Here is a 12785-nt window from a genome sequence, read left to right on the forward strand (position 1 = left end):
ACTCTAACTAATTAATTATTCACTCTATTTTCTTTACATATATTGTTAGGAACAAGTCGCAAAACACTTAGATCGTTTTTACATTAATATAATCAAACCAAACATCATCAATGGTATCTTAGATTTTGTATTTGCTGCGAGATGAGTTGAAAGAGATGTCTCGGCCTTCATGGTGGTATTGATGGTGTCTCCGAGGGTCTTGACCAATTCTTGGATAGTGATACCTACAAAGACTTCACTTTCAAAGTTAGTGCGAGAAATATGTAGAATAAGAAATGAATAGCTCCTTTATATAAGAGTTACTTGAGGGAAAAAGTTGATAGGATCAATTATGTCACATGGGATTTAATTAGGTGGCAAAAACAAGCATTAGATGTCAAGTATTTTAGATTTATTGAGTGCATAATTACTTGTATTAGAATATTTTGGTGGATATTGATCAGGTATTGAGGAACTATACATCGAATATCTTCCTGTCTTTAAGAAATTATACATATTCCTCTATTGTATATATGCACTTAGTCCCTTATGAGTAACAAAGAAAAATAAAAATAACTACGAAACAAGAGCAATAGAATGGGGTCGATGAAATTACGCTTTTTTTCTTACATGGTGCATTTTCGGTCTATTAAGTCAAAGATTAATCCTTTATTATAGTTCGACAAGTTTTTGCACATGTAAAAATTAAACTTGATTTCTTATTAAATAAATCATTTGTATAGTGTGTGAGAGAAATTAATTATAATTTTATCAATAAAGGTTACACAGTACAACAAGCATTAGTAAGAAAAAAAAATTATGAAACGGGTGTTCTAATTTATATAATTGGCTCAACTATAAATCAGAAATTGAAATAAAAGTTAGTAGTTAACCAAAATGATGAGCGAGCGTTGTCGATGTGCACATCAGATAGAGCACTCACTATATAAAGAATAGAAAAATAGAACGTAGCTACCATCTAATACTGGAGGGTACAACTAGTTTACGTGACTCAGTTGACTAGTTTAGTTTTTATTGAGCATGACCAACACCAACACCGGAAAAATTGATGTAGACTAAGCTTGAGATTCCAAAACCTGCAAAACCATACTTTGATGTCTGTTAGAGAAGAAAGAGCAAGAAAAACAGTAAAACATTCCTTCATGGCCTGAAATCTACTCATGATCACTAGAAAAGGTTGTAGTGAATGGTTCTTTGCAAAAAAATGGGGTGGGAGATGTTGAGGTGGTAGGTGCTATCAGGTTAGCGTATTTATAATGTTATGAGTATTCAAAATTTATATATAAAATTTATAAATATATATCATTTTATATCTACGATTACGATTAAGACTGAAAATAAATTAAGTTAAATTAGGTTATATTATAATTTAGTAAATTTGAACTTAACTTTCTTTAAAAATATATGTCCTAAATTTGATGAGAAATAGAAATTAGAACTGAATTATGTAGATAAACTTCTCATAAATACTTTAAAAGAAAACATTAATAAGCTTGTTTATAAAATTTACTTATATTAAATTTATTAACTACTTCTAGGATTTTATTCAAAATATTATTCTTAACCGATTCATAAACTAAAAAAATTATTTCATTTTTTTTTTACTTACTTTCTTCTTTTATAAGTGCTTGGAAAGACATTTATCCAATTTTAAATCATAAAAAAAAAAAAAAAAAAAAGCTTATTCATACTATAAAAAAGCTTAATCCAATTTTTACTATCATTACTTTCAATTGTGCTCACTTTGACACCCTTTACTAAAAGAAAGAAAAAATGATAAAAGAAAAAAAAAATATTTCAGAAAACATAAAAAAATAAAAATAAAAAATAAAAAAATGTGCAACAATGATCATGACCCCTTTTGTGAATTTGTATAGGGGCAAATAGACGTGGCAAATTATATATAGTTTAATAGCGAGAAAGTTAAAGGATGATGAGCTGGCAGTCCCATAGTACATATGTACAGTTGGACCTGTTTATGAAACAAGATACAACCAAAGATAAGAATACACACAACAAAACAGCTGCATTCATTCATTCCCTGGCTGGCATATGAAAATGAAAATGTATATACATGCAGGATAGAATGGATGAGTGAGTTGCTTGCATATAATCATGATTCATCAGGCTTTGGCTCCAGAATCACAGGGATTTTCTCCTTGTGGTCACCTCTCAACACCTCCACAATCACCTGAATATCAACATCATCAAGGATAATAAAGCAGCTTCAAATTGAGTTGAGTCTCTCAATGTAACTTAACATAAAGGGTGAAGGTGGAGTGGGATGTTTTATATACAGATACGCAATCCTACTAACAAAATCAGAAAGACAAAGTGTATATTTGGATTCTAATCAGTGATCCATATTTCACAAAATTTTCACTCCAAATCGTGTCAAAAGCAACTAATAGTTGTTTCTTTGATTCATATTTCACTAAATTTACACGCCAAATTGTGTCAAAAGCAACTAATAGTTGCTTCTGAAACCATACACAATGAAACCTAGACACATTGTTGGAAAGTCTTGCATTGCTTCAATACACTGGGTGGGATTTATAAATCTGTTGAGTAACTTTACTTAATACCAATTGATTTTAAGACGAAATCTAACACAATCATGTCAACTTAAAAACAGATTATGAAAACAGATAGGGTGCTCATAGGATGGATTTGACTTGGTCCCAGCCTAAAATTTGATTCGATTAAGACTGCATAATGTATGGAACGGGACTAGGTCAAGCCATAAACACTAATTTGATTTGATCATGACTCGACTAAGCCTTATACTTTAATGAGTTTCAAATTAACAAGAGACACAAGCAATAGAGCATATGAATCGGTGCCATACCTTATCACCCACTTTACACTGGTCAAGAATTCTGTACAAATCACTTCCATTAGTAACCTTCTTATCATTCACAGATGTTATGATGTCACCTAAAATGAGTCTACCATAGGAGTCACGCTTTGTTGGTTGCAAGCCCTACAAAAGAAAAAATGGCCAGCTCCACTGAAAAATGGTAATCAAGTGAATAAAGATAAAGCAATCTAATGAGTAACAGCAATTAGTTTTAATAAGATGAGATAATATACCACAGGACATGTTATGGTAGGAACAATTTTTGTGACTAGCTTTAGTGGTAGCAAGTAAAGAGGCTAAATTTATTGAAACATCAGATCTATGCCACTATTTAGTGCATTTAGATGGAGTCCCATATATGAGTGAATTTCTACATCTTAAGCATTTTTCTCTTTCATAAAAATAATATATAAGAACATACTTACAGCTTTCCCAGCTGGACCATTGGGAGGAGCATCTAAGACAAGCACTCCACTCACACCCAACTGCTCAACAGACTGATCTGGAGCAAACTTAATCCCTAAAATAGGTCTTGTAACCTTCCCAAACTTCACCAATTGGTCAACAATACCACTTACCTGAATATATGTAAAATAACAACCACATTAGCAATTTTAGTTTGAGGGTATGAAAAAGTATGCGGTGTTTCCATGGAAAATTGTCTCCTGAAGAAAGTATAGGATAATTGGATATAAATTAAAAACAGGTCAAAGTAAGAACTCACAGTGTCCACTGGAATAGAAAATCCAACACCAGAGGATGCACCAGATGGGGAATATATAGCCGTATTTATCCCAATGAGGTTTCCAGAACTATCTAAGAGAGGCCCCCCACTGTTACCAGGATTAATTGCTGCATCTGTCTGTATAACATCTTGAATTGGACGACCAGTTGCAGCAGAACTAATTTCTCGCCGAAGTCCACTATTGAGGAAGTATGCATCAACAGAACACAATTAATACAAAAGAAACATAAAAAGGATAAGCAAAGTATCCAATTTTCAAGTTATCAAGTATCAGCACAGCATATGTTTATGAAGTTAACATTTGAAAAACAGTATTTACCCATGAAATACCATGTGATTTCAATGAAAAATGAAAGAGAAGATGTTGCATGAACTATGACACATCTTTAATTCAAGAAAGAGATTAATGGCCTCCCATTTGAAGAAAAAATATGATTTCCACAATAAGATTTTTCCCTCAAGTTTCTACAACACAAAAGCCTCTTTCCATTAATACCCCTCTTGTGCTAAACCTTTTTTACATAGTTTAGATAAATTTCCCAGCAAATACTTATAGGAAAAGGAAGTAATAAAGTTAAATGAATCAAACTTCTCCCGTAAGTTAAAATCAACTTATGGGCTTCAACATTTTAGAAGCCCTCCTGTCAACTTCTTTAATGCTAAGGTGCATAATTTGATTTTAACTGAAGAAAAACGTTTGATTTATTTTACCACTCGATTTTCATTTACAACAAGTGCTTGTTTAGAAGTTTTTCCAATTTTTCTCTTTGATTTGTCTCTTTCATGAAACCTACTTCCTTATCTATTTTACTTATAAATAATTATAATAGTAGGTTAACAACAGATGGACTCACATTTTTGGTGCAGTGGATGCAGTCTCGTTTATTATTAATATAATTAGCTTTTGCATAAATATTAGTAGACTTTGACAAAAGTTATGAATCAAAATATCTTTCATTCATCTTCCCAGATGCTTCTAATTCAAAATTTACAATGCAGTGCAGGCCATCCTGAAAATTATGCCAGAAAGTGTGACATTGAGAACAAGACAATAGTTGCTATTTTTGGACACGTAATAAAAATATTTGAGCAAAAATGTATTATCTGTCATGAAGAAAGGAAAAGCAATCGAAGAGTAGAAACTCTTTTAGTGGGCAATGGCAGATACATCAAAATATTCACGTCACTGGTTTTCAGTTTTCATACCTGATGACACCAGTTGTCAGAGTGTGGTCAAGTCCAAACTGCAAGGATGAAGAATCACATTGGAAGATTCATGAAACCATCAATGTGTCAATCATCAACAACAAATAGTAATCAAGCCAGGAATGATTAAAAGCTACTTAAACAGTTAGGCAGCAATAACAAGGTACTGGCCATGACAATTTATCAATTTAATATGTTGCTCTTTATCCTTTTTAAATAAGTATTTCTGGTTTTTGAATTCACCCTCTTCAAGTGGTTGAGTCCCTCATTAAAAAAAATAAAAATAAAAAAATAATAATAATAATAATATGAACCCACCCATGTTTCTAAATAGAGAGTTGCAAAACAGAATCTGGCATTACATCATAAGCATTTGTAACTCAGATCTCTAACACGCTTTTTAAATAAAATTTAACAGATACACAATGGAATTACAACAGAAGCAGGCAATGTTTATTAAATAGCCATATAATTATGCAAACTACATGTTAGATTAAATGAGGCAACTGTTAAAATATGATGTAGGAAAATTGAAATCCCCTTGATCATAAAAATTCCAACTGAAGCTCCAATTAAGCAATTAGTTGTAAATTCAACCAGGATTGCCATAATCTCTCTAGAATGGAAAATTCCTACGTAAAGCATATTTATAACACAATATGCATCAAGAGGAAGGAACATCTCACCGGGTTCCCGATAGCATAAACCTTCTGCCCAACAAGCAAGTCAGCAGAGACCCCAATAGGTATAGGCCTGAGTTTGTCCTTTGGTGCCTCAACACGCAGCACAGCTACATCCTTGTCTTGATCAAAACCAACAACTTTGGCATCATAAGTTGACTGGTCAGCAAGAGTGACCCTGCACATAACTAGCATCTCTTTGAATAGGAGCAATCGCTTCACTCAATCCATCCCAATAAGTGTATCTACCATCAAACTTTCTACTCAATTAATTCACTTCTCAATGCCGTCAAAAGTTACAATGCAAACACAAATATACACATTGAAGGAGGTCCAAGCGTGCAAAGTAATACACATAATTATTACCTCCCTTTTGTTTTCATACAAGCTAAATTATAATCCATTTAACTATAGATAAGTCGCATTATACATGATATGAACACATTTGACCGCCTAACTTAGTAACTTAAAAGTTCCAATTTGCTAGAATCATATGACTCAAAAGTCAAAACCATACATGTGCACTTCTCTAACTAGAACCAACGGGCTAAAAGAGTACAAGTTAAAAAAACTGGATAAAAAGATACAAAAACAGAACAATTTAATTAGAAATGCACTGATAGTAAAAAAAAAAAAATTGCCCTATCATCCACTCACAAATAGGCATATATAGTAAATTACTGGATTTTGTAAAAATTATTATAAAAATGGTAGATTTAAATATCTTTTTGGTCCCTACAGTTTCATATATTTTACTTTTTAGTCCTTATATTTAAAAACATTTCACTTTAATCCCTACACATTGTTTTTGTTTCCTTTTAGTCCCTCTAGTAATATAGGATAAGGACTAGAAGGAAACAAAAATGATATGCATAAAAACTAAAATGAAACGTTTTTAATTATTGGAATCAAAAGGTAAAGTTATGAAACTATAGGGCCCAAATGGGTATTTAAACCAAAATGATATTTAGGATAATTTTGAATTGGTTGACAATTTAAAATCCTATACAAATGGAGCATAAAAAATAAACTAAAAAAGAAGGATTTAAATAGAACGCATGGGCAGTATAAAGGTTTTCTGTCGTATCGTGCATCCATTTATGAATTATCATGTATAATACGATTGTTTAAAAATTCATATCAAAGTTAGTTGCCCATGTAAAAATTAAATTACTATAGCAGCATAAATTCAATTACAAATTGTATGCATAATAAGATTTCTGATTGGTTGAGGATAAAAAATAAACTCAACAAAAAAGAAGAATACCAACTTGAGATCAGAGGCACCACGGATAACGTGATAATTGGTCACAATATGACCCTCCTTATCCCAAACAAAGCCAGACCCTGATCCCTGGGGAACCTCCAACACGTCCAGCGTGAACGCATCCTGCCTAAACACGAAACCCCACATTGAGAAAAACAAATGAAAAGCAAAAGGGTCAAAGAAAAGGCACTAAAAACAAAATTTTGAAGAGAATCGAGAAAAGGGGTGTGTGGGTTACTTGACAGCAAGGTTGGTTATGTAGACGACGGAGGGCGTGTTTTCTTGGAAGAGTCTGACGGTGGCGAGCTCATCGGTCTGCAGCTTCCTCGGCGAGGTCACGACGAAGGCGGCGGCGGAGTCGGCGTCGGAGAGGAAGAGAGTGAAGGAGAGGGCGAGGGAAGTGCATAGAAGAAGAAGAGATTTGGGAATAGTGAGTTTGGGGAGAAGGGGTGTTAGTGTTAGTGTTAGTGTTTGTGTTTGTGTTGAAGGGCGTAGGAGGAAGAGGGTGGGTGTGTGGAGATTGAGGGACTTTGAAAGGTGAATTATGGTGGGTTTGGGGTTTGGGGAGCGAGGGAATGGAGAAGGGGAAGAAGGAGAAGGGAAGAGTGAGGAAATGAGTGAACAAGAAGTGGTGGCCATTGTTTTGTTTTGGTTGGACAGACCAAAGGATGGCTGTTATGCTGAATGGTTGGGAATGTTGTTTGTGGTGGTTGGATCACTTGGGATCTAGTGTAGTAGTGTGTGATGGAGCTTAAGTTTAACATAATATAAAAATAATTGTTATTATTATATTGTCATGCATGATGTTATAATTAGAGATGAATAGTAGAAGATCTTTTTTACACTATCAGAAAATAAGAGAATATCTTAGGGGTTTATTAACATAATATTTTAGTAATTTATAATTATTTTTTTATCTTTTTTAAGTCATAGTTTTATCATTTCAGAGATAATAAAAGCATGGTTAAATATTGTAATATATGTCAAAATTATTATTAAAATAAGTTATTTTTTAAGTTGATATCAAAATTCTCTATATTCAAGACTTTTTATTATTTTGATTATTTTGCTCTAGCAGACCCTTATTAATCACTGTCATTGTTGTCTTTGGTGGTCAAACAAGGAGTGCTCCTTCATTATTAATAACATCTTCGTGATAAATCTCCGCCTCACACACCTCCACACGTCCTAGAGTATGATTGTAGTTATTGATGCAATTAAAACACCCATACTAATTAAAGAAGCATACAAAGATGAGGATTCAATTGAAGTCATGAAGGAGGAGATAAAGGCATTAGAAAGAAACTCAACATGGAGATTGTTGTCAAATCAAAGGATATGAGAGTTGTTGGATGTAGATCAGTATGCACAGTGAAGTGGAAAGACTAGTGGTAGAGGGATACACTCAGACCTACAATGTAGACTAAAAGGAGATTTTTGCTCCAATGGCAAAAATGAATACACTAAGGATTATTTTATCTTTGATTGTGTTATTAGGATGAGACTTGCTAAAGTTGAATGTCAAAAATTCCTTCGTTCATGGAGATTTAGAAGAAAGTCTATATGGATATCTCTCCTAGATTTGAAACTTATAGTGAAAAGACTAAGGTGCACCAAAGAAAGCCCAATATGGTCTCAAACAATCTCCCCTAGCATGGTTTGGGGAGTTTACTCGGGACTATGATATCCCTAGGGTACAAATAAAGCAAAGGTGCTCATGCTCTCTTTGTAAAGCATTTCTCTTATGGAAAACTTACTATTTTGTTATTCTTTGTAAATGACGTGATAATTGCAAATTATGATGAATCAGAGAAATTGGTCCTCAAGGATAAATTAGCATCTCAACTTGAAATGAAAATTTTGGGTAAATTAGAGTATTTCCTTGAAATAGAGGTTATATATTCCAAAAAAGGTACCTTTATTTCTAAAAGGAAGTATGTTCTCAATCTTCTCAAAGAAACTAAAAAGTTAGTATGTAAGACCTTAAAAATTCCCATGAGGCTTGAGATGAAAAAAGTTCACATGTAGAGAAGTACCAATATCAAAGATTGGTCGAAAATTGATATACTTTTTTCACATTAGGCTTAACATTAACTATGTTGTGAATATGATCGATCAGTTTATGAATGACACTTGTGAGAGACATATTCAAAGAGTTAGGAGACTCCTCCAATATTTGGAAGCAACCTCACAAAAATGATTATTAAAAAAAAATAGTTTGTTATCCTTAGAAGCAATGTTGACCATGTAGAGTTAAAAAAAAAGATACACTTCTAAATATTATGTATTTCTTAGCAAGAATTCAATGATATGGAGAAGTGAAAAATAAGATAAAGTTGTACGATCTGGTAAAGAAGTTGAGTTTCGAGATATGGCTCATAGTATTTATGAGGTGTTGTGGATAAATATTATCCTTGATGGTCTCAAAGTTAAATATGAAGGTCTTATAAGATTATTTTTTGTGATAATAAGTTAACTAACAATATTGTCTATAATCTAGTTTAGCATGATAAAGCAAAGTACATAGAGATAAACAAAAAATTTATCAAAAAAAGAAGTTGGATAGCAATATTATAATTACTAATTACATCTCATGTATCTATTAGACTTCAATTAGCAGATGTTCTCATAAAAGGACTTGCCATTACTAAATTTCAAGAATTTAATGACAAGTTAGAAATGATAGATATTTGTTCACCAAATTGAGAGAATATTGTAAGTAGAAAAATATATTAAAAAATGTTAAAAATAAGATAATATATTAGAAATTATCTTGTGATTTATCATTATTTTTTATTTTTAATCTTTTCTCTTTTATCTTTAAGTCATGGTTTTCTCATTCTAAAAAAAGGTAGTTCTACAAAAACATGATTAGATAATGTATTTTGTGTAAAAAAATTATTATTAATACAAGTTTTGTTTCATGTTTGAGATGTTTGCAAATTTTACACTCTAACATCTTCTTTTTTTTTTTGAAAATGTGGTTATTTGATTTGTTAAATCATGTGAGTATTCTTGTTAAACTTTTAGTCATTTTATCTTATTTTATTTATTTTAAAAGATTTTATTGTGATCTTTTATTTTTTAAATTTAGGTTAATTTGGCCTTTTTGAAATAGTATCATTGTCCTTATATATAAAACTCTTTTAAAAAAGATTGTACTTGTATATAAAATTCACTTCTAATTGTGAGTTGCATTGATTATTTTTCTTAAAATATTTGTATTTAATTACAAATTTTTTTAGACATAAATAATAAGTTTTTGAAATTAATTAGATCAAAATTTCCTCTCATCTAATTTGACATTATTTTCTTTCTAATATTAAGTAAGTAGGTGAAAAATAATTAAATAGAAAGAGAGAAAGTTGATTTTTTTTTTACTCTATGAGAGAAGTTTAATTTAAGAGATGTTAAGGGTAATTTTGAAAAAATACTTTAAATTATTGACAAATTTAATATTATTAACTAATTTTATAAAAGGGAATAATTTAGAAATTACAAAAAAAAAGAGTGTAATTTAATTAAAAAAAATTTATAAATAGAGACAAAGGCAGTGATAATCATTTCCAATTTTAGAACATAATTTTAAATGATGTTTTTATTAATTCAAGTGAAATTTGTCTAGTTATATTGAAATGATGTCCAAACTAAAAAGACATGACTTAGTTCAACTATTATCAAAACATAGAAAAATCACAAAGGAAATAAGCCATATAATCAACCATAAAAGAATTTAATATTAGTGTTGTATACTACCTTTTGTCTTTATTATAAAAAAAAATTAATTAAATCACATATATCAATATAAGTAATTACAATATGTTAGTTGATTTTATTGAATTTATAAAATAAACTCATAATGTATCAATTTTATCTATTTTACTTATTTAGGGATGAAAAAAATATCTGCACCTGCGGTATCTGTGAGTAAAATCCGCTATGGATAATAAATTGATAGGTTAATTGGGTACCCGCGGATAATGGGGACGGATAATTTTTTACTCGTTTATAAACGGGACAGGGGCGGGTATGATGATATTCATACCCACAGATACCTGTTTAATAATATTTATTAAATATCCTAATTATCTTTGTACCACATAACCCTAAAACTACACTCTCTCATTTTATTTTCTTACAAAAGCGAGGTTGATGAAGTTACCAACATGTGTTAAGCATGTTATAAAATTATGTTGGATCAAATTTGATTAATTTTCTAGCTTTGATTGGAACAATAAGATTTATATATTTTAAGTTGCTTACTTTTGTTTGGAATTATGAGATTGAATTATTGTAGCTTTATGATATGAAACTTTCACTTACTTGTGAGATGATGTATTTTGAGTTATTGATTATCTTGCATTTTTATTATTATTTCAACAAAATTAGCATTAACTACAAATTCAAAATTAACATTGAATTTTTATTTTTAATATTTCAATGACATTAAATATAAACTTAAAATTATTTGTAATATAATTTTTTTAATTTCTTAAAAAATTTATAAATATCCATGAATATATGTGGGTATTCAAGAAATTCATGGATACCCATGGGATGGGTATTAGGCCAATTTTCATCCAGCAGGGCGGGGACGAATTTACTATTACCCGCCCCACGGAACCCATTGTCATCCCTATACTTATCATTAAATTTTCAAGAAAGATGAAATACATATCAAAGTTTATGCATCAAGAAATGATAATTGGAGAGTTTAAGAGATAAGAGGTGAGCATTTATTTCTCATTTTTTTTCATTATCCAACAAAAGTACATATTCTTACAATCTTTAATAATGAAAAAGATGAAAAATAAAATTAATATTTTATCAAAATTATAAAGTATCTTATAAAAATGAGCATTTTTTTTTCTGAATTGTGTCTTAAAATAAGCACTAAATGAATTGTTTTTAATTTTCTAATGGCTCCTTGGACTTTTTTTGCATGATTTTTTTTTATCTCATTTGATTCTTTTTGGTTCAGCTATAATTTAGGTTCAACAATTTTTATGCAATGAATCTAACAAAATATTTAACATTTTGAATTATTAAAAGATAAATATTCAAAACCATGTCAAAGAATAAAAAATATTACCATTTAGAATGATTAAATCAACATCTATATATTAAATATGGACAATTATTTTATACAAAAGTATTTTTAGCGATTTTTTTTAATGAGATGATCTTTAAGATTTTTTTAACTTCTTCTCTAATTCAATTTTTATTTATCATAATTATTTATATTTTAAATTTTAATATTTTAAAATAAATTATCAATAAATAAAAATATTATTGTACTATAATATAAACTATTTATTAAAAAATTTAAAATATAATTTATATGTTTTAAAATATATATTAATACAAATTTTTAATATCATTTATATATTCAAATATAATATTTATTTTTATATATAATTTATTATAAATTTTGTAATATATAATAAATATTTAGTTTGTACATGGCAAATGTTAAAACACTAGTTAACCTAAATTTTAAAAATTTAAAAGATCACTATAAATCTTTAAAAAAAAATAAGAAGAAAAAAAAACTAAAAATATAATTAGTCAACATTTTCTTATTTATTCATTAATTAAAAAGTAAGAAGAGTGAATTGCTTTTCATATTGAAGCAATATTTTTGATAAAGTCAATTATTTAAGAAAATAGATGAATGAATGTCATACGCAAATTCTACACAGGATGCCCATCTCAACAATTGACTGAATATATTAAAAATATAGTTACTTTTGTTTTATAAATGGTTAAAAATAAAATGAATAATTATATAGAATTATCAATTTTTGTCTAAAATCATCATTACTTATAAAGTTGTTGAATATTTAATGATGATTAACCTTACATCACAAATAATTAATAATGCTACAATATTATTCACTATCATAACATAGTTAACAATATGCATAAATAAGGTAAACTTTATTTTTCTAAATAGTTAGTCGTATCATAACATAGTTAAACAATATGCGTGAATAAGATAAATTTTATCTTTGTAAGTACTAATTG

At 29.6% G+C, this 12785-nt stretch overlaps 1 protein-coding gene across 2 annotated transcripts; it reads right to left on the reverse strand.

The window, feature by feature from the left end:
• Positions 1 to 1849: 1849 nt before the first annotated feature.
• DEG1 (DegP protease 1) lies at positions 1850 to 7472 on the reverse strand. 2 transcript variants are annotated; one of them, XM_083067786.1, is made up of 9 exons: positions 6997 to 7472; positions 6763 to 6885; positions 5498 to 5669; positions 4812 to 4849; positions 3585 to 3783; positions 3286 to 3438; positions 2849 to 2983; positions 2075 to 2191; positions 1850 to 1972 (listed from the first exon to the last, which is right to left on the reverse strand). In XM_083067786.1, the coding sequence occupies exons 1-8, from the start codon at positions 7395 to 7397 to the stop codon at positions 2114 to 2116; spliced, it is 1299 nt and encodes a 432-aa protein (XP_082923912.1). In that variant the 5' UTR covers positions 7398 to 7472; the 3' UTR covers positions 1850 to 1972; positions 2075 to 2113. The 2 variants fall into 2 exon arrangements, with proteins under 2 accessions (XP_082923912.1, XP_020203213.2); XM_020347624.3 differs by having other exon boundaries at positions 1850 to 2191.
• Positions 7473 to 12785: the final 5313 nt, after the last annotated feature.

Source organism: Cajanus cajan, chromosome 2 (genome assembly GCF_000230855.2).
Source record: "Cajanus cajan strain Asha chromosome 2, NIPB_CcT2T_4, whole genome shotgun sequence".
In the NCBI taxonomy this organism is placed as follows: domain Eukaryota; kingdom Viridiplantae; phylum Streptophyta; class Magnoliopsida; order Fabales; family Fabaceae; genus Cajanus; species Cajanus cajan.

Bases quoted from the DNA above. Each gene is read 5' to 3' on its own strand.
- DEG1 (XM_083067786.1), bottom strand. From the start codon at position 7,397: ATGGCCACCACTTCTTGTTCACTCATTTCCTCACTCTTCCCTTCTCCT. The intron at 3,439-3,584 runs GTGAGTTCTTAC...ACATATATTCAG, and splicing joins TTTCTATTCCAGTGGACACT to GTAAGTGGTATTGTTGACCA. The intron at 2,984-3,285 runs GTAAGTATGTTC...TTTCTTTTGTAG, and splicing joins ATGGTCCAGCTGGGAAAGCT to GGCTTGCAACCAACAAAGCG.